Source organism: Rattus norvegicus, chromosome 17 (genome assembly GCF_021556685.1).
Source record: "Rattus norvegicus strain SHRSP/BbbUtx chromosome 17, alternate assembly SHRSP_T2T, whole genome shotgun sequence".
Classification (NCBI taxonomy): domain Eukaryota; kingdom Metazoa; phylum Chordata; class Mammalia; order Rodentia; family Muridae; genus Rattus; species Rattus norvegicus.
In genome coordinates, this window is record NC_141550.1 from 87,628,189 (window position 1) to 87,647,227 (window position 19,039).

Sequence of the window (19,039 nt, forward strand, 5' to 3'; positions counted from 1 at the left end):
CACCATTTCTAAATGTATTAATATTAAGAGAGAAGCTTCGGTTTTGTGTCCCTTTAGAGTACATCTCCTCATCACAAGCTTTGGTAAATTCCCCATTAGTTTGGATCTCACATAGCTTTTGACTATATCTGCCCATAGATGCCTGCATTGTGCTGTATCTATTACCATTCTTAGACTTTCGGCAATTATTTCGAAATGAAAAAGAACAGCCAAATTACCTTTTTTGAACATTTTAAAATTTATTTTCTGGGGAGTGCTTAGAACTTGGGGCACTTTAGCATTGTGTAAGTGCATTTTCCAGACCATATTATATTGTTAATTTCTAATAAGCCCCTTTGTACTTGTAATTAACCAGAAGCCATGAAGTTGCCTTGGAACTGTCATTTAATCAATCTATCCATAATTCCCATTTCATGCTAAACTTTAATGAATGAACACTTTTTGCTTAAAATCAATAATGGGTGTACATGGAGAAAGGATTAGGGAAACTTTTTTTTGTTAGCTTAAAAACTATTCAGTATCTAGCTAATTAATCTGCTCACATTGGTCTAATCTAATCTATATTCTATTTGTGTATGGGGAGGAAGCTCCCATATTTCTCCAATTTAAATGACATCACATTTGGAAAGGTAAATTTGGAGAATCGACCTAGACCAGAGGAATCCTCAATCAAGACTGAGCACCACACTCTTAACGCTGTTATCCTTTGGTGACAGGCTAGAATGTGGGTTCCTTAGTCCTACGGCTGCATTTTTGCCAGATCACTCTATTACGTTGCTAATGCCACCAACCATTTGTATACCTACCAAGCTATAAATGCAGTCTTGGGGCTCCCGCTCAGAATATAGACCAAACACAGGCCTTTTGCCTGTTTGTGGAGCACTTTCATTTGCCACGGGGGCCAAGATGGTGCGTAAGTGGGCGGTAGATCTGGAAACACTTCCACTGGGTGAACTTTGGGAAGAATCCAGGACGTGAATTTAATGGGTGGCGAAGCTGCGACAGTACTGTGAAGTTAGCGCGGCCAACTGCAGGAAGCCATGCTTCATTACACCCTTCATGGAAGCTGGCACCCTCTCCCAACCATTGTTACCCGCGGGCCAGTTCTCGAGGCACAGGCCTTCAGGTAGGTTCCCAGCCCCACGAGACGCCCCGGGGGCGCCCCTCGGCGACTCCGGCCCCCACCGCACCCCACCGAGGCCTCTTCCTCATGCGCGCCCCGGGCCCGCGAGGCGAGGGCCGCCCAACGTCCCGGCCCTCGCGCGCCCCTGAGCCCTCCGGTAGACTCACTCCGGCCGCGCTGGGCAGCCGGCTCCGATCGTCCCCCACCTCCGCACACCTCGGCGCCGCCGAGCGGTGCGGGGGAGGGGAAAGCCTGGAGGTAGGCAGGGGCCAGGGGACGCGGCGGCGCGCACGCAGGCCTCGCCTCTCCGGGCCGCCTCCCTCACGCCGGCCGCAGGGCGGGCCGACGCGTACGCCGGGTGACGCTCGGAGGAGGAAGCGCAGCCCCTTCCCCTCCCTCGCCGCCCCGGGCCCAGCGGGAGCCCCCCAGTGCGCCTGTGCGGAGGCCTGCTTGATTATGTGTGCCCTCCTCGGGCGGCGGCGTTAGCGGCCGGGTGGAGGTGGGGAGGGAGGACGCCGCGGAGGAGGAGGAGGAGGAGGAGGAGGTGTCGGTGGCGGGGAGGTGGGGGGAGTCAGCAAGGACATGGCTCCTGACTCCTGTGCGGAACGTGAGTGACTGAGCAGCAAAGCCCGAGTGAGCGAGCGGCCGGGCGGGCGGGCGGGCGGGCGGGCGGGGACCGGGCCGGGGTCTGCCGGGCGGGCGCGGGGGGCGGGCTGCGTGTGGGGCGCTCTCGGTGGCTTGCTTGTGTTTGTTAATGGTCCCCCCCCAACTCCCTCTTAGATGGTCTCTAGCGACCGGCCCGTGTCACTGGAGGACGAGGTCTCCCATAGTATGAAGGAAATGATTGGAGGCTGTTGCGTTTGCTCAGACGAGAGAGGCTGGGCCGAGAACCCGCTGGTTTATTGCGACGGGCACGGCTGCAGCGTCGCGGTGCATCAAGGTAAACACCCAACCGCCTGCCGGGCCGAACCGGCCTGCTCCCAACCGTCACCGCTCCCCCCCCTCCCCCGGCGGCAACTGCCACCGCTGCCCCTCCCCCGGCCCGCCCGCCCTCCTGCCGCCCCGCCCCGCCCCGCCCCGCCCCGTGCGCAGGCCGCGGGAGCCCGGCGTGGTCGCCGCGGGCGCGGGCCGTGCCTCGGCCTGTGGGAGAAAGTGCGTGTGGCCCGGGCTGTCATGTGATTCGGCGCTCACTCAAGTGTCATTTGGTGGCCGCCTGCGTCGGGCCGGGTCCGCAGAGCCTGCGGCGGCCGCGTCCTGCGCCAGGGTAGGGTGGGAGCGTGCGACCCGCGCTGGAGCCCCCGTGACGGCGGGGTGGCTTTGGGAACAGGAGGGCCTCCTTCCCCTCCCCTGCCAGCTCCGGTCTGCCGAAGTGTGTCTTCTGCGGGGACTGTGGGAGGCGACCCTGACCGGGTGGGAGGTGTCTGGGGCTGAACCAACCTGAGCTGAAGCTGGTCGTGGCTGCTGCACTAGTGGCCCTCGTGACTTCAGGGGGTGTGGGGGAGTGGTGGGGAGGGTGGGGGTGGTGCTCCAAGGGACTTGGGAGATTCTTAGACTCTTTTTGGATGTTCTCATTGGCCGAATGTTTTGAGTACACGCTTCACCCCACCCCAGAAGCCGGGGAACTCTTTAGGATGTCTTCCTGGTTGTTGAAGTTTCTGACTGTCCATTTCAAGTTTAGGAGATCCAGGGCGAAAGATTAGGTAACATTTTTATTGACTCACTCAATGTGCAGTCTCCAGCAGACCCACACCCATGGTATCCCTGAAGCTAAAACTGAATGGTGGAGGGGTTTTTTTGGAGGGGGGTTGTGTGGGGGTGGGGGAATAGGGTTTCTCTGTAACCTTGACTGTCCTGGAACTTGGCTCTGTGGTCCATACTGACCCCAATTAGAAATCCTCCTGCCTCTGCCTCTGGAGTATTTAACGGTGTGTACATCTGGGAAGTTTGTTTTTTATATAGGATCTTGCTATGTATCCCAGGCAGGATGCAGAGAAGCAACAATCCTTCTGCATCTCCTCTCAAGTATGGGACTTGTAGGTGTGAGCGGAAAGTTGTTTTGTGATGGGAGGGTCCTACCGAAGAGAGGTGAATTAAAACATTTTTGCTCTAATTTTAGTTTTTGTTTTTTGAGTCAGGGTCTCATTACCAGCTCTTGCTGATCTGGAACTCTGTTATGTAGACCAGGCTGGACCCAGACTCAGAGACTGCCTGCTTCTGCCTCCAGGGTGGTAGGATTAAAGGTGTGCACTGTCATGCCTGGAATTTTTGAGAGGGTTTCAAGCAGCCCATGCTGATCCAATGCTCATTCTTCCACTTCCCAGGGCTGGGGTTTGAGGAACACTGTTCCTGGTTACGCCGTGCTGAGCATGACAGGCAAGCACTCTGCCAACGAGCCTCAAATCCATTCTTTAAAGAATAGGTGGTACAGTTGTGAGGGGACGTTAGATAAGTGTCATAGTAATACTGAGATTATAACAAGAACAGTTGGTTAGTCCTGGTTTCTTTTAAAGGAGAACGTTACATATTATTCTTAACGCTCAGTCCCAGTCTTGGCTAAGATAAGTACAAAAAGGAGAAGATGTACATTTTACATAATTTGAATTGTGTGTGTATTACAGTCTTTAGTTGGGATACCAAATAATGGTTATTATGACATTTTTCATAGATATCTTGTTATCCTTTGTTTAAATATATTTTTCCCGTACTTTTCCCCTCTGCTTTTCTGTCTTGGGACAAGGCATAGCTCATGGATTGGATGGTAATTTTGTTATGTAATATTTCCTTGTCAATACAGAAAATGTACATCTAAATATTAGCTTTTACCTTCTAGAGGTGCTTCCAAATAAAAGTATTTGGACTCTATGCTGTTTCTTTTCTGTTCTGTTTTTGGTACAGGGTCGTATGCCCCAAAGTGAAAGATGGGCGTGTTGATGAGGCAGACCTGGACTCCAGAGCTTCTGCGTCTGCCTCCCACACGCTGAGGTGTTAGATGTGTGTTACTGTCTCCGGCCACTGATGCTGTTTTCTGACTGATAGGATATTTTTACTTACACAGGTTTAAAAGATTATCCTAGGTGTGGTGGCTTATGCCTGTAATTACAACTCTTGGTCAGGCAGGAGGATTCTTTTGAGTTTGAGGCCAGCCTGGACTACAAATTCAAGACCCATTAAATATATAGTTCAATTGAAGCAGGTTGGTAGCACACACAGAACCCTGGGTGTAAACTGTAGTGTGGGGTCAGCCTGGTGTGATGACACATGCCTGTAAGCCCAGTATTCTGCAGGGTTAAAGACCTCATGTTCCTTTCAGGGGTTGCATAGCAAGTTTGAGGCCAACCTGTGCTTTGTGACTCGACAGTGAAACAAAGTTCAGCTTTGGGCATTGAAGAGTTCTTTTGATTTTTTAATGTTTCCTGTTTTATGACATTTTCAAGTTTCTGCTGAGCAAAATAGAAGTTGGATGTGCTTATAAATTCTCAAAAAGTGAAAATCTTATGAAATCAAATATGAACATTAAAACCAACTTTGCTGCTAGTGAGGTGGCTAAGTGGTAAAGGCGCGTGTCCCAGCGCCTGACGGAAGTGTGATTGCCAAGACCCGGTGAGTGGAGAGGGCGGTGAGCTGAGAGGGCGGCAGAAAGTTGTGCTCTGACCTCTGCTGCTCACATCGGCACATCGGCACATCGGCACATCGGAGACATGGTACAATTTGGTTTGCTTTTATTTCTTGAAGTAGGGTCTCTGTGCAGCTCTGGCTGTCCTGGCACTCTGTAGACCAGGCTGGCTGCCTGCTTCTGCTTCTAGAGTGCTGGGATTAGAGGTTTATGCCACCACTGCCTAGCTAAAACTTTTTTTTTAAGTTGCTGAACAAAACACCAAATCAGACCTTCCTTTTCCTCACGTTTCTATCCTGCGGGTCAAACTCAGGATTTTGTGCATGTCAGACAAGTGTTGCCATCGAGCTGCTGCAGTAACCCCATCTTTCACTGTGACCCAGCCTAGCCTGTGTCAACTTTCTGAGTGCTGGCATTACGATGTGTGCTGCCATGCCCATCTTAAAAGGACAAGACGAGGCTGGGCCAATGAGCTAAGTTGCTTTTGCCGAGCCTAGTGACTTGGGGTCGGTGTTGGAACTACATAGAAGAAGGAAAAAAGAGGCTCCTGAGAGTTGATTTCTGTGTGTGTGCGGTGAAACACACATAGTAAGCAGTGCAGTGCAGTGGTTAGGTGTGTGGGGTGGAGAGTTCTTGTTGGGTGTGCAGTTCCATGGTTTTCAGTAGCTGGATTAAGAGAGCCACACCCTGCAGGTCACCTGTGTAGAGTACACAGCCGAGTGGTTTCTGGTATTCTCACAGAGTCGTGCAAACACCATCAGTCTGTTCGAGATCCTTTCATCACCCTAATAAAAACCTTGGATCCATTAGAGGTCACTTCCGTTTCTCCCCGGTTCCTGCATATCTAGGTAACCACGACTTGGTCTATTGATTTGCCTTTTTGGATATTTCACATTATCTTTTTGGTGGGGGATTAGACTCTGGTCCTTGAACATGCTGTGCTCTGTCATAACTGTCACTTTATTCTCTTGATTCAGTGTCAAGTAGCTTGGGATGGCTTTGAATTGCTAAGTGGTAGTGGTTGACCTTCAACTTGAGATCCTCCCACCTCCATTTCCTGAGTGCTGGCCTTACCCGCTCGCTCCAACAGGACAGGCCTGGGGTTATGTGGTGCTGGAGTTGACCCCGGGCTTCATGCGTGCTATGTATGCTGTGTTCTACTTGTTAAGCCATACCCTAGCAACCCACAAAGTATTTCACTCTAGCATATTTTGTTTTGTCTGTTGATCACCTTATTTTTGTTTTTAATTTGGTTTTGTTTTCATTCATGTACTTGTAGTCCCAGCCCTTTAAGAGGTGAGAAAAGGGGTTGGGGATTTAGCTCAGTGGTAGAGCGCTTGAGCGCAAGGCCCTGGGTTCGGTCCTCAGCTCCGGGGGGAAAAAAAAAAAAAAAGAGGTGAGAAAAGATGGAGTCAGTGAACTCCTATCTCAAAGCAACAAAAAGCAGTTGGTATTAGCCTATAGGGAAAGGGAGGAGTTAGTGATTTTCTGATTTAGTCGATGTATATAATGTGTTAAGTTTTACATAATCACCTGTAAAAAATAACCCAATGTGAAAAAAAAGCCCACCCTAACATTTATAGCACTTTGACCTATTCAAAGACAGGAATTTCTATGCAGTTCATACTTACTTAAAACTCACAGTCATTTGACTCTGGCCTGTAGAGTTTTGTGGTGACAGTTATGTGCTACCACACGAAACACGTTGGTCGTTAGTGGAAATAGCCCAATAGGTTGAATTTTATTTTTGTTTATTTTGAGACAGGGTTTCTCTGTCTCCTTGGCATCCTGGAACTCAGTCTGTAGACCAGGCCGGCATGAAACTCCTAGACATCCACCTGCCTCTGCCTTCCAAGTGCTGGGAATGTTGAATTATAAAATTTTATTATATTATAATTTTACTTTATTAAATAACCACTAAACACTATAAAATAATTTCTTAAGGCACGTTGTTGAAAAGTACAAGATAGGTTTATACAGATTGTTTTGCCTTAGTTTTCAAATATAAATATTTTGTTTTCAAATTTAAACTTTTTTTTTCTTGTTTCCCAACAGCTTGCTATGGCATTGTTCAAGTACCTACTGGACCATGGTTTTGTAGGAAATGTGAATCTCAGGAGAGAGCAGCCAGAGTGGTAAGGACTGTTTATCAAACAATACTAAAATGCTTAAGTAGTTTAGGATGCTAAGTGTTACTGACTTCAGGTTTTAAATTGATTTTGTAAAATTTGAAAAACAAGTGTGTGTATGTGTGTGTATGTGTATGTGTGTGTGGAGGGGATGTACTTTGAAAACTAAACATAGGAAATTATATTCAATTTTTGTTTGTTTGATTTGGATCTGAGGTTGAGCTCAGGCCCCTGTGCATGTGAGGCACACATTATACACTGAATTATGTCCTCAGCATTGTCCCCCGGGGTTTCTGCTCCGGCTGGATCGCTGGTGTTTCTGCTAAGACTTAAGAGTGAGGAGAAACCCTAGGGTCCTACAGACACTGTCATTCTATAACTGTGTCTGTTGTGGTCTGGGTAGTCCTCATTTCAAATATCTAACGTTTTTGACAAAGCAACAGGAACCTTTTTTAACTCAACTGGTCGGTCACCTTTATTAGTGCTTGGTAACTTCTTGTGAAATGAAGGAGGCTCATTTCTGGTTCCAAGAGGTTTTGTTTTTCTACCCTTACCAATTAAGCTAAGGGAATACCAGTAGAAAGAAGCAATTTTTTAAGCTATACAAAAGAATACCAGTCTTGATATGATAACTGCTTTCAACGTTGACTAGAGAATTTGTCCTGAAATCAGAAAACAGTCATTTCAATTTCTCTTCCTAGGCATATAGCAGAAGTAGAAGTTTTTGCCTTCAGTGATTCTGGGTGTATAGACATTATGGTCTAGTAGCTCGTGTAGTGAGTCTCAGTCGATCGTGTGTGAGAATCCACTGTAGCAAAATTATAGTTATTGTTAATTAGCAAATGATGAAGTCAATCCAGGCTTTAGGGTTGTAGTTTAGTTGCTTGCTTAATGTGGATGCAGGTCACAGGTTCTACCCCAGCAGTGCATTAAAAGTGGGTCAGGAGTTTAAAGTCCTCCTTAGCTACACAGTGAGCTCTAGCTTGAGACTTCACCTGGCCTTCAAGAGAGCCTGTCCGACTTGAAATATGGAAAGCCTACTTTTTGACTTTCTCAGTGTAGGATATTATCTTTAGGGTGGGTAGGTCTCTAAGCAAATGAAACTATGCTTGAATTACCAGTAAACATAGCAGTGAATCAAGGAGGCCAAGGTAGGAGGAGGTGCAGTGTGTTGAAGAAAAGAGTGGGGCATGATAGGATCCCTCAAATGCCGGTTTGGTTTTATTCCTTTAATTTTTGGGAATGGTCAAAATGTCAAGGTAAATACAGTAGTTATATTAGGAGCATGTTTTAATTTAATTTATTTAAATGTGGGACATGGGAATCCTTTGAAGAAAAGCATAGTCTCTAAATTCAGGTAGTGACAATTCTGAGACCGAAGTTGGATTTTAAGCTTGTATAATCTTGAAGTAGAGAGCATTTTATTATAAGGACAGAATCAAGAACTTTAATTTGGACAGGAGCTTGAAGTAGCCCTGCTATTTTTCTGTAGTGTCTGATTCATTCTTATCTTTGTGAGGATGGTCTCTGCGACAGAGTGGTTTGTAGTTAACGTCTTCAAGTATTTATAGCTTTGTTCCAGATGCTGTGCTAGATGTTTTGGGCCAGTTACTCTATTTGTCAAGTTCCTGAGGTAGTTTTCATTTTGTAGATTAAGAAACTGTAGTTTTAAGGGAAAAACATATTTAGAATTGCAGTCTGGGCAGCCATGAAGCTGCTCTTCCCTTCTTCTGTCCTCTCCTGTGGAGAGATGCCTGGCTGCGTCTTAACTCCTTGTCTCATCTTTCTGGCCTCCTAGTCTCTTGAGGTGGGCGGGCCCTGAGGTGGGCGGGCCCTGAGGTGGAGCCCTTGCTTCACACTCTTGGCTCAGACTGCAGTGATGGGTGAGGGCTGCCCTACCTAGGTAGCGTATGACTTAAAAAACAACAAAAACTTGGATATTAAAAAACGCGCACGCATGTGCCTGTGCATGTAAGAGAGAGCGGGTGGGGAGGGAGGTGTGAATGAGTGTGTGTGTAAGAGTGGTTTGGAGGCCAGCCATTGGATGTCAGTCCCACCTTTCGATTTCTTTAAGGCAGGTTCTAGGCAGAGCATGTGGATGGCATGGCTTTAACCCCAGCACTCAGGAGGCAGACAGGAGGATGGATCTCTGTGAGCCCAGCCTGGTCATGTAGCAGGTTTCAGGATAGCCGGGACTGCAGAGACCTTGTCTCAAAAACCTAGAAATAAAAGAGGGAGCATTAGAGTCTCTTGATTGTGCATAAGCAGCAGGCTAGATGGCCTAAGCGCTGATTTCCAGCTCTGGCTCTGTGTCTCTGTAGAGTGTTGCTGGGCACACAGATGCTTGCACCACTGACTGCCTTTCATGTGGATTCTGGGCATCTGAACTCAGGTGGGCAGAGCTGAGGTGTGGTACTGCCGGCAAGTTCTTTTATATACTGGAGTTGTCTTTCTAGCTTGTACCTCCTGTCCTAAGAGCCTGAAATCTCCTTCTGAACTTTATACCTTTGTGGCTAAAACTGACTCCAACTGGTTTGACTTAGACGAGGTCCCTTTAAGGTGCAGTGGCTCAGATGTGGTTAGGGCACTGTGGATTAGAGATGGCTGCTCACTGTCAGAAAAGGAAGAGGGGTGAGCTGTGAGTGTTTTGACAGACACTGAACAAGATGATCCAGAAAGAAAGCAACATGCTCAGAGCATTGTTTTTGTTTGATAGTATTTATAATGCAGTTAAAGGATATTAGGAATAAAAAGATAAATGATGGTAGTATCAGATGTAGAACTTTAAAGGAAGGACATGGGAATCCACAGAGAGCATCTTAAAGAAGTAGGTGACTCAGCGAGACCAAGATCAGTTACTCTGTGGAATGGCTTTACCATCAGTAATAAGGTAGGGACTGTGGCTCTGCTGTACAATGTGCTTCTCAAGGCCTATGCTTAAGCCCCAGAAAACCCTACACCTTTCCCAAAGTAATAGCAGTAGGAGAAGAAGAGCGCACAGGTCCTGTCAGATGGCTCAGTGGTAAGCGGGCTTGCTACCCAGACTGGTAACCTGTTGGATGTTGGGAAGACACATGTTGGGAGGAGGGACCTGGTGGCACAGATGTTCTCCGACCTCCCTACTTACACTGAGTCATGCCTACAGACATAGACTCACAGACAGAGAAATGCAAAGTAGAAAGGGAGAAGACCTGGCGTTTCTACTGCCATGGTGGAGCAGGTCTCTTACATTGCCTGCAATGTTTCAGCATTCTAGAGGGAGGGGAGGGTTTGAGTTGGAAGGTGGCTTGGGCAGCTGTTTCCAAAGAGAAAAGTCTGATGCACATGGTGGCTTCTGCCTATGATCCCAGCATTGGGGTTTGGGGAGGGAGGATTGTCATGAGTTTAGGGCAGCCTGGTCTCTGTAGAGTGAGACTGCATCTCAAACCACCCAAAACCAAGCAAACCCACCAAGCAACAACAGAAATCCCAGTGAAAACCAAAAGACCCAAATCAGACAATAGAGTCCAAACGCAACTGCCTCTCCATGTAACTGAGAATGACCTTAAGTTTCTTAAATTATTTATTTATTTATTTATTTATTTATTTATTTATTTATTTATTTAATGTGAGTACACTGTAGCTGTTCAGACACACCAGAAGAGGACTCCACTACAGATGTGTTGTGAGTCACCATGTGGTTGCTGGGAATTGAACTCAGGACCTTTGGAAGAGCAGTGCTCTTAACCGCTGAGCTATCTCTCCAGCCCTCTTAAATATTTTTTAAAAAAAGATTAAAGAAAAGTTTTTTAAAAAGTATGCCATCCCTGGAGTTAAAGGTATTTAACTCCTGGCTGGAGTTAAAGGTATTTGAGTTGCATGCTGTGGGTGCTGGAAGCTGAACTTGCAAGAGCAAGTCTGTGTTCTTAGCCAGCACTGTTGCCATTGGTGACCAAAGCGTTTCTGCGGCTACCTGGAGTAAACAGTGGCTCTCATAGTTGAAACAAGCTGATTGAAAGCGCACTGTGCAGCTGAGGATGGTGTCTATATTACAGATTAGTTAATAGACTTATATTTTTAATTTTATTTTTTATTATATATGTTTGTGGCCTCTGTAGATTTGAACACCAAGTAGCTGGTGCCAACAGAAGCTAGCAGTGCTGGATTTCTGGAGCTAAGTTACACCAGCGTCTGATGTGGGTGCTGAGAACCAGACCCTGGTCTCCCACAGGACAGTACAGCACTAACCTGATTTTAAGTCCTTAACATCGATTATTAATAGGCAAGTTTATTCTCTACTCTGTTATTGAGACCCTGTTTTAACCATCCTCTCAAAGCGGGGGTCATCAAAAGTACAAGAATTAATTTCCTTTCTTTTTCTTCCTGGAGACAGGGTTCCTTTGTGTATCCCTGGTTGTCCGAGAACTAGCTGTGTAGACCAGGCTAGCCTCAAACTCAGAGATCCTCCTGCCTCTGCCTCCTGAGAGCTGGGTTTAAAGGCGTGTCCTGCCACTGCCTGACTTACGGTTTAGTGCCTTACTCTATTTAGGTCGTCTATGTTCAGTGTTTGCATTATACGTATACATTAATGGGTATAGTTTGTATTGTTTTACGGGAATGGTGTATGCCTGTGTGTTAGATTTAAAAAAAAAAATGCTGGTAGTTAAAACCAAGGCCATTGTCATGCTGAGCAAACCTTTACCAATGAGCTATAGCTGCAGCCCTGCCCATGCCAAGGAGACCTGAGCTCCTGGGCCCTAGCTCGACCTTCCTGAGAGCTGTGCTGACCAGCATGGTGCTGCTGGGCTTTGTTTACTTCTCTCCTCCTGCGGTGCCGGGGACTGAGCCCAGTCCTCCCCCTCCCTCTTTCCCTCTGTGTGTGTGTGTGTGCGCGCGCGCGCGCGCGTGCGTCTGCGTGTGTATGTGTGTATGTGTGCGTGCGTGTGCATGTATTTAAGTGTTTCTTCTGCTTTTGGGTGTTAGTTTGACTCTAAGATAATAGCTGTTTAGCTGGAGGTAAGATTTCACTTGAGCCTGTCTTCTGGAATGTTTCGGTGGTCAGTTGACAGCCTGTTTTCTTCAAGGCTTTGAGGGGAGCATTGTTTAAGAGACGCTCGGTGGCTGATACCTGTAATCTCAGCACTTGGGAGGCTGAGGCAGGTGGGTTGAGGTCTGGTGTCACTGCATAGTGAGTTCCTTGGGTTAGAGTGAGACCCTGAATTCAAAAAGAAAAAAAATGTATTATCTTCTTTATGTTCTCAAATACTGTTTCATCATTACATTTTTGTCTGTAACTGATTTAGGTGTAGGAGACTTTTGTTTTCCATGTCTTTTTATTTTTGTGTTATGGAAGCTGGTTCTCCACATTTATGCTTATTTATCTAATGAATTAATTTTCCACCTTAACCATCTGTAGAACACTACTTTTTTCATTCATACTTTTGAGAAGATGGATTTATTTGTAGTTTTTAGTATGTAACTTCTTTTATGGTATCTTACATTGTCTTAGGATTAGTAAAGTTTTTCAGGTTATTTTTAATTTCTTTGTTTTGTGAGGCAGGGTCTAGCACTTGTACTAACTGTGAACTTAGAGCCCTGGCCTCCTGAGTGCAGTGATTAGAGCATGCATCACCACATTTAAAAAGTCTTTATTTTGTGTGTGAAAAGTCCTGAGTGCGTTTATGTCTGTGTACCATGTATGTGAAGTGTCCACAGAGGCCAGACTGTATCTTCTGGGACTGGAGTTTCAGACTGTTGTGAGCTGGCATGTGCTCTAACCCCCACCCCCCGCGCCCCCCACCCCAGGTTCCCATGAGAAGCCTTGGCTACAGAGACCCTGTTTCAGACCACAGAAGTTGGTTTTCTGGGCTTGGAGAGGCAGCTCCATGTTCAAAGTGTGTTTTGTCTTTGTAGGAGTCCTGGGCTTCCTGCCCAGCGTCCACAACGACCTGTAATCTCAGTTTCAGGATTTCTGACCTTCTTATAGCCTCCATAGGCATTGGGGGCACACAAGTGGCTTGTGAAAGAATGGTGGCTCATGTCAGTAATGAGTTCAGGGACACCCCAAGTTACTAATGTAATCCTGTCTGAAACAAACCAGAAATAACAAAAAGTTTTAAAGAAAAAGGAACACTAGTAAGGTATCAGTGTGGGCGTGTCCAAGGAAGTTCTGTGCTTTTAAGAGCTGCTAGAAGTTTGACTCAACATACTGTGCTATCCTTTACTGCGCTTCCTAATAGTGAGCCTCCACCCAGTGTCCTTTGTTTTCTTAGAAAGGTTTATTTATTATAAGTACACTGTCACTGTCTTCAGACACACCAGAAAAGGGCATCAGATCTCATTACAGATGGTTGTGAGCCACCCTGTGGTTGCTGGAATTTGGGTCTGGAAGAGCAGTCAGTGCTCTTAACCACTGAGCCATCTCTCCAGCCCCACACTGTACTCTTAAAGTTGAGCCCATTTGATGAGTTGAAGAAAACCAGGGTTCTGTCAGTAGAAAGGAGGAAATGGATTGGGGGTTACATAGGCTGTCATTTTGCCCGAAGGGATTCATTATTCTAGGTCAGTGTTTTATTTTTTATTTCTAGCTTTCTTTTTAGAATTTTTTTGTTTGTATGTGTGTGCTTGCGTGAGTTCATATGTATCATGTGTGTGCAAGTCAGAAGAAAGCAGATCTTACCCAGGAACTGGAGTTACAGGCTGTTGTGAGCTGCCATGTGGGTGCTGGGAAGTGAACCCAGGTCCTCTGCAAGAGCAGTCCGTGCTCTTAACTGGTTAGCCATATCTCCAGCTTTTTATGATTTAATAAAAAATCCAAAATCATTTTTAAAAAGCACTTTAACTTGTGTAGGTGCTGCTTGTCCCTAGTGTGTAGAGATGGGAGGACAGCTAAGAGGCTCCATGTTGGTCTGTGCCTGTGTTCAGCCTCAGGCCGCCAGAATTGCTAGTGAGTGCCTCTGTTCTTGGAGCCATTTCCATAACCCTAAACTTAAAAGCTAAGGAAGCCCTTTAAAACCCAAGGCTAAATCTTCTTGGTATCATTTAATTGCTTCCTCTTATGATTCCATATATTTAGGATGAGTGTGATGGCTCGTGGTTCTAATCCTGGCAGAGGAAGCAGGGACGGGCAGAGGAGTCGGTGTGTTTGAGGGCAGCATGATGTATGTGATGAGCTCTAGGACAGCCAGGGCTACACAGACACTGTGTCTCAGACACAACAAACCTTCTACGGGGTTAATCCATATGGTAGTCTGTAGACTGAGATTTGTTTTTATTTTTCCTCTTCTTTCTATCTCTCTGGTCTGCTGCCCTTTGTGTGTGACTTTCTGGAGAGTGAACCCAGGACCTCCTGCATGTTTGTGTGTGTGTGTGTGTGTGTGTGTGTGTGTGTGTGTGTGTGTGTGTGTGTGTCTGTCTGTCTGTCTGTCTGTCTGTCTGTCTGTCTCTTACTGGAGAGTGAACCCAGGACTTCCTGCATGTTTGTGTGTGTGTGTGTGTGTGTGTGTGTGTGTGTGTGTGTGTGTGTGTGTGTGTGTTACTGGAGAGTGAACCCAGGACCTCCTGCATGTTAAGCCCATGCTTTGCCACCAAGCAAATGCTCATTTATTTCCCTATCCTCTCACTTCTTTCCTCTCCTTCCCATTCCTCTTTTTTCCCCTCTTCTTTTCTCCTCCTTTCTCTTCCTCTCACTTTCTTCCTTCCCTCCTTTGACCCTGCCCCTTTTTGTCTCTGTGGCCCATATTCACTTGGAACTCACCCTATGACCTAGACTGACCTTGAATTTGGAAGCCATCTTGTCTCCAGATTCTCAAGTGCTGAGATTATAGCCATGTACCATTGGTTTTTAGTTATTTGACCGTTCACTCCGGATCACCTCCCCACCCCCAGGCCCCCCAGTGCTAGAGAGAGATTGAGCCCATGGTCCCCCATGTTGGTTCTCTGTCATTGAGCCACATATCCAGGCAGGATTTTCATATTTTTTTTTTGCCCAGGTTACTTTTAATACTTTAATTTTTAGTGATTATTTGAGATTATTGGGATGTTTTTATATAGGAAGCCCTGACTATCATGAACCTCCTGTGTACCAGGCTGGTCTCCATCCACCTGCCTCTGCCTCCCAAAAGCTGGAAAGTGCACCACTGCCCTCCTGGCTGCAATTAAAGGTGTTGACCAGCGCCCATCTGGCACACCCTCAAGCTGAAGGCTCACATTAGGAAGTCTGAATTGAGGTCGGAGAAAATGTTTTTGGGTTATTTCTTTGATTTTCTCATTTTTATAGTCATTGTTGGGTTTGTTTGTTTGTTTGTTTGTTTGTTTTTGTATGCTTTTGAGTTTTGGCCTTGGACCCCCCTGTATTTAGTGTTTTGTATTTAGCTTTCACCCCCGCCCCCCAAGTTCTACCAGCTTTTAATTCTTCCATTAATAGCTGAAATTCTGTTGAGGCTTTGATTTGCTTGGTTTTCTGAAATACTGTTTTCTTCCTAGGAATCTTTTGTAGTGTCTGCTTTGTAGTGTTACAAAAATTATTTATAATTTTGACTCAAAGCCATCATTTCAAATTCAAGACTTATTTCTCAGTGAGTGGGTAGGAGCCAGGTGGCTGCTACGCCGGTCTGTGCAGTGTAGGCCTTTCCTTAGTCCTTCAGTTTACTGTGCTCTCACTGTCCCGCCAGCTGCGATCAGTGCTCTGGATTAACTTTTCTTTAAAAGACAGAGTCTTGCAGTATAGGACTTGCTGCTCTAGGTTGCTCTGTAGATAAGGCTGGTCTTGAGCTGTGTGTCTGTCTTACCACTACTGGTGTTACAGGTCTGGGCCGCCATGCCTGGTGCCTGCCTAGATGTCTTTTGGTTTACTATCTCCAGACAGTTCATCATTGCACTTTCTCAGGACAGGAGAGAGATGGTCACCTCATAGCTTGTCGTGGAGAGATGGATTGATTTGGTTGCTTTTCAGAGTCAAATTATCCTGATTTCACCCTTAATAGAAAACATGGCCCACTGCTACACACATGAGTCACTCCACCTTGTGTTGGCTGGTGTCTGGAGCATCTCCTATTTTCTAAACTGTGCAACGCATGGGAATTAGTCTGGGGCTTGTCTGTCTTCCCCTTTGTGCCGTCTTGGGTTTTACTTGTTTTGGTGCCTGCCAAGCCCCACCGGCTGCATACTAAAGCAGGCTCTGGCTACAGAGCCACAGTCGTTTCCTTTGAAGTCCTTTACTAATTGTCCGGCGTTCCTTTGTGGTGCCTATTTTAATGTTTTATATTTGTGGCTTCCTGCCTTTTTTAATCTCAGTATTATTCAATAGATACTTGAAATTCTCCTGCCTCAGCCCTCTGAGCACTGATATTATAGGCATATGATACCTTATCAGGCTTCTTTTAAGCTCTGCCTTTAGACTTTAGTAACTGATGACGTCTGTCTTCTATCTGTCCTTTTCTACTTGATTTTTTCTGCTCTACTCACAAAATGATTTGGAATCTTTCTTCCCTTTGGTTTCACTTTCTTTTATGTGTTCACCATTGATCTTTGCCCCTTCATTGGCAGACTTCATAGAAGAATGAACAGTAGTTGATATGTCTACTTTGCCACACTCTCTTAGCTTAGTGGTTAGAAATAACTACTTGTCATGACAAATGATAGCATTTGAAACCTTCTTTTGCTGTCATACTTTCATCATGGGCATTGTCCACTAATCCTATTGTCCTTGGGTGACTATTACATAAAATTCCCTGAATAATAAATTCGTTGGTTGCTTAGCATCAGAAGAAAATGATCACCCTTGTGGATTTGGGAACTTGCTTTTTGTTAGATATGTGAAGCACTTTGCTTTTCTTTGTCCTAGCTACTATGTAGCCCAGAATAAAGTGTGGTCTTTACTTGCATCACACTGATCTTACTGTTAGTATACTTGTTTTCTCTTCCTCCTCCTCCTCCTCCTCCTCCCCTCCTCCCGCTGGGGTGAGGACTCCTCTCACCTCTGTCTCTCTGCATGTTGATTCCATTTCCTTACACTGCAGACTCTGCCACATGACAGAGGCTGGAACCATTGCCGGCTTCCATCGTCCCCGCCCTCTACCAGGAACAGGGAGAACTCTGACTGGCCTGTCTTGGATCATGTCCCCACCATTCCTCTGACTGCAGTGGGGAGGGCTCTATGACTTGCAGCCCTCACTAGAACTCCATAGTTGGAGTCAGGGTTAAGAGCAGTTCCCCGATGCAGATGGGTGGGCCCTGTTTGAAGAAAGTAAATAAATACTGTGAACAGATGAAACATCGACATCGTCATTCCGGCTTTTAATACTGCGTGTTTTACAGAGATCCTTCATGGTGCACCAGCTTAAGCTTATCTGAAACCGTCGAATCATAGAGTATAATAGACATGTTCATTTGCCCTTCACACTATTATGTTTGGCTTTTAATCTTCCACAGGTAATTTTGCTATTTCAGTGACCAGATCTAAATTTTTTCTTCCTATTTTGATTCTACTTGATCTATTTTTGACATTTAAGCCATTGTGCCAAGCTAGGTGTGGTGCTGTACATCAGTAATCCTAGCACTTGGGAGGTGGAGGCAGGAAGATTGGAAGATTAAGCGCAGCCTCCATGCTACATAAGACTGATCTCAAAAAAGCCAAATCAACCAACCAATCCACCAACCCAACTAACCAGCCCACCAAACAACCCACCAACCCAACTAACCAACCCGCCCACCAACCCACCCACCAACCCACCCATCAACCCAACTAACCAACCCGCCCACCAACCCACCCACCCACCAACCCATCAACCCAACTAACCAACCTGCCCACCAACCCACCCACCCACCAACCCACCAACCCAACTAAGCAGCCCACCCACCAACCCACCAACCCAACTAAGCAGCCCACCCACCAACCCACCAACCAGCCCACCCACCAAACAGCCCACCCACCCACCAAACTGTAGTGTCGAAAGATGATTCAGGTTTCTTCACGCTGCCCTCATGCTGCTGTTTGGTTTTTACCTCGGGTGTTTCATTTCCCCTTTGGATTCCGTTTGGGATTGTTTCCTTCCTACAAAGGTTAAGCTAACTCACAGAGAATTTAAGAATTTAGTTTTTGTCCTTCTGTCACTGTTACGAGGATCTAAGCCCTTATTTTTTTCTTGGTCTAGATTATTGCAGTAGATTTATTTAGTTACATAGTTTACAGTTTGTGTGTTGGGGTGTGTCTGTGTGACTGTAATGCAGGTGTCCTTGGATGTCAGTCCCTGGAACTGGAGGCTCAGGCAGCATGGCCTATTTGGTGTGGGTGCTGGGAACAGAACATGGATCTGCAAGAGCAATGCGTGCCAGTGACTGATGAGCCATCTCACTAGTTACCCTGTTTAAAGGTTTATATCTTTGTAGTGTGAGTGACATTGTCTAAAAGTAAAAGAGATAAAAGGTTTTTCTCCTAAGGTCTGGGGCTATGGATCAGTGGTAGAGGGTTTCCTTATTGCATGTGAATCCCTGGATTCAGTTCTCAGCACCCAAACCGTACAGTGGTGGAGGTGGTACTTCTCATGTATCCAGCCCTACTTCTCAGTGTTCCTCCCTAACTAAGGAAAGCACAGTTTTGGCTGTTGATTCCTGGTCCTGTGTGTAGACCAGGCTAGCCTCAAGCCTGCGTCCTGTGGCCCCGCTCTGCCCTGCTGGCCTACTTTCTGTGTGTTCTTCTCTATTGTTCTCATTCTAGTAGTCTTCTTCCTCCCCTTATCTTCTAGGAGGAAGCAGGGTCCCTATTCCTGTCCCTAAAATACCTGTCGTTCCCTTGTCTCCTATTGTTTAAGTGTTAGTGTAGGGCACAAATATTTCCTCTACCTTTGTGCATTTTTCACTCAAGGTTAAGGAGACTAGGGGTGTACCTCAGTCATAGACTGCTCATGTAGGTTGGATGAGGCACTGGCTCTGATTCCAGCACACCTTCTTACCCCAAAGAAAAGAAAAACAGCAGACTAATGGTAACTTTTTTTTTTTTTTTTTAAATGAGATGGACCTTTCTAGGTACCCCTGTCTGTCTGGCCTGGATCTTGCTGTGCGTATCAGCCTGCCTCTGTCTCCTGAGTGTTGGAATTAGTGTACAGTGCCATCTCAGGGGAAAGTACTTTTTAAAATGTATTCACAAAAATGGTATCTAGGGACTGGAGATTGTTTAGCAGTTAAGAGCACTTGTTC

General features: G+C 46.1%; 1 protein-coding gene across 45 annotated transcripts in view; it reads left to right on the plus strand.

Moving 5' to 3' along the window:
• Positions 1 to 969: 969 nt before the first annotated feature.
• Mllt10 (MLLT10, histone lysine methyltransferase DOT1L cofactor) overlaps positions 970 to 19,039 on the plus strand; it is a 127,592-nt gene continuing 109,522 nt past the window's right edge. For 12 of the 45 annotated variants that reach the window (NM_001443853.1, XM_087591191.1, XM_087591194.1 and 9 more), the window contains 3 exon segments: positions 1,471 to 1,756; positions 1,904 to 2,063; positions 6,792 to 6,871. In NM_001443853.1, the coding sequence (NP_001430782.1) occupies positions 1,904 to 2,063; positions 6,792 to 6,871 (240 nt within the window). In that variant the 5' untranslated portion in view covers positions 1,471 to 1,756. 45 annotated transcript variants of the gene reach the window in all.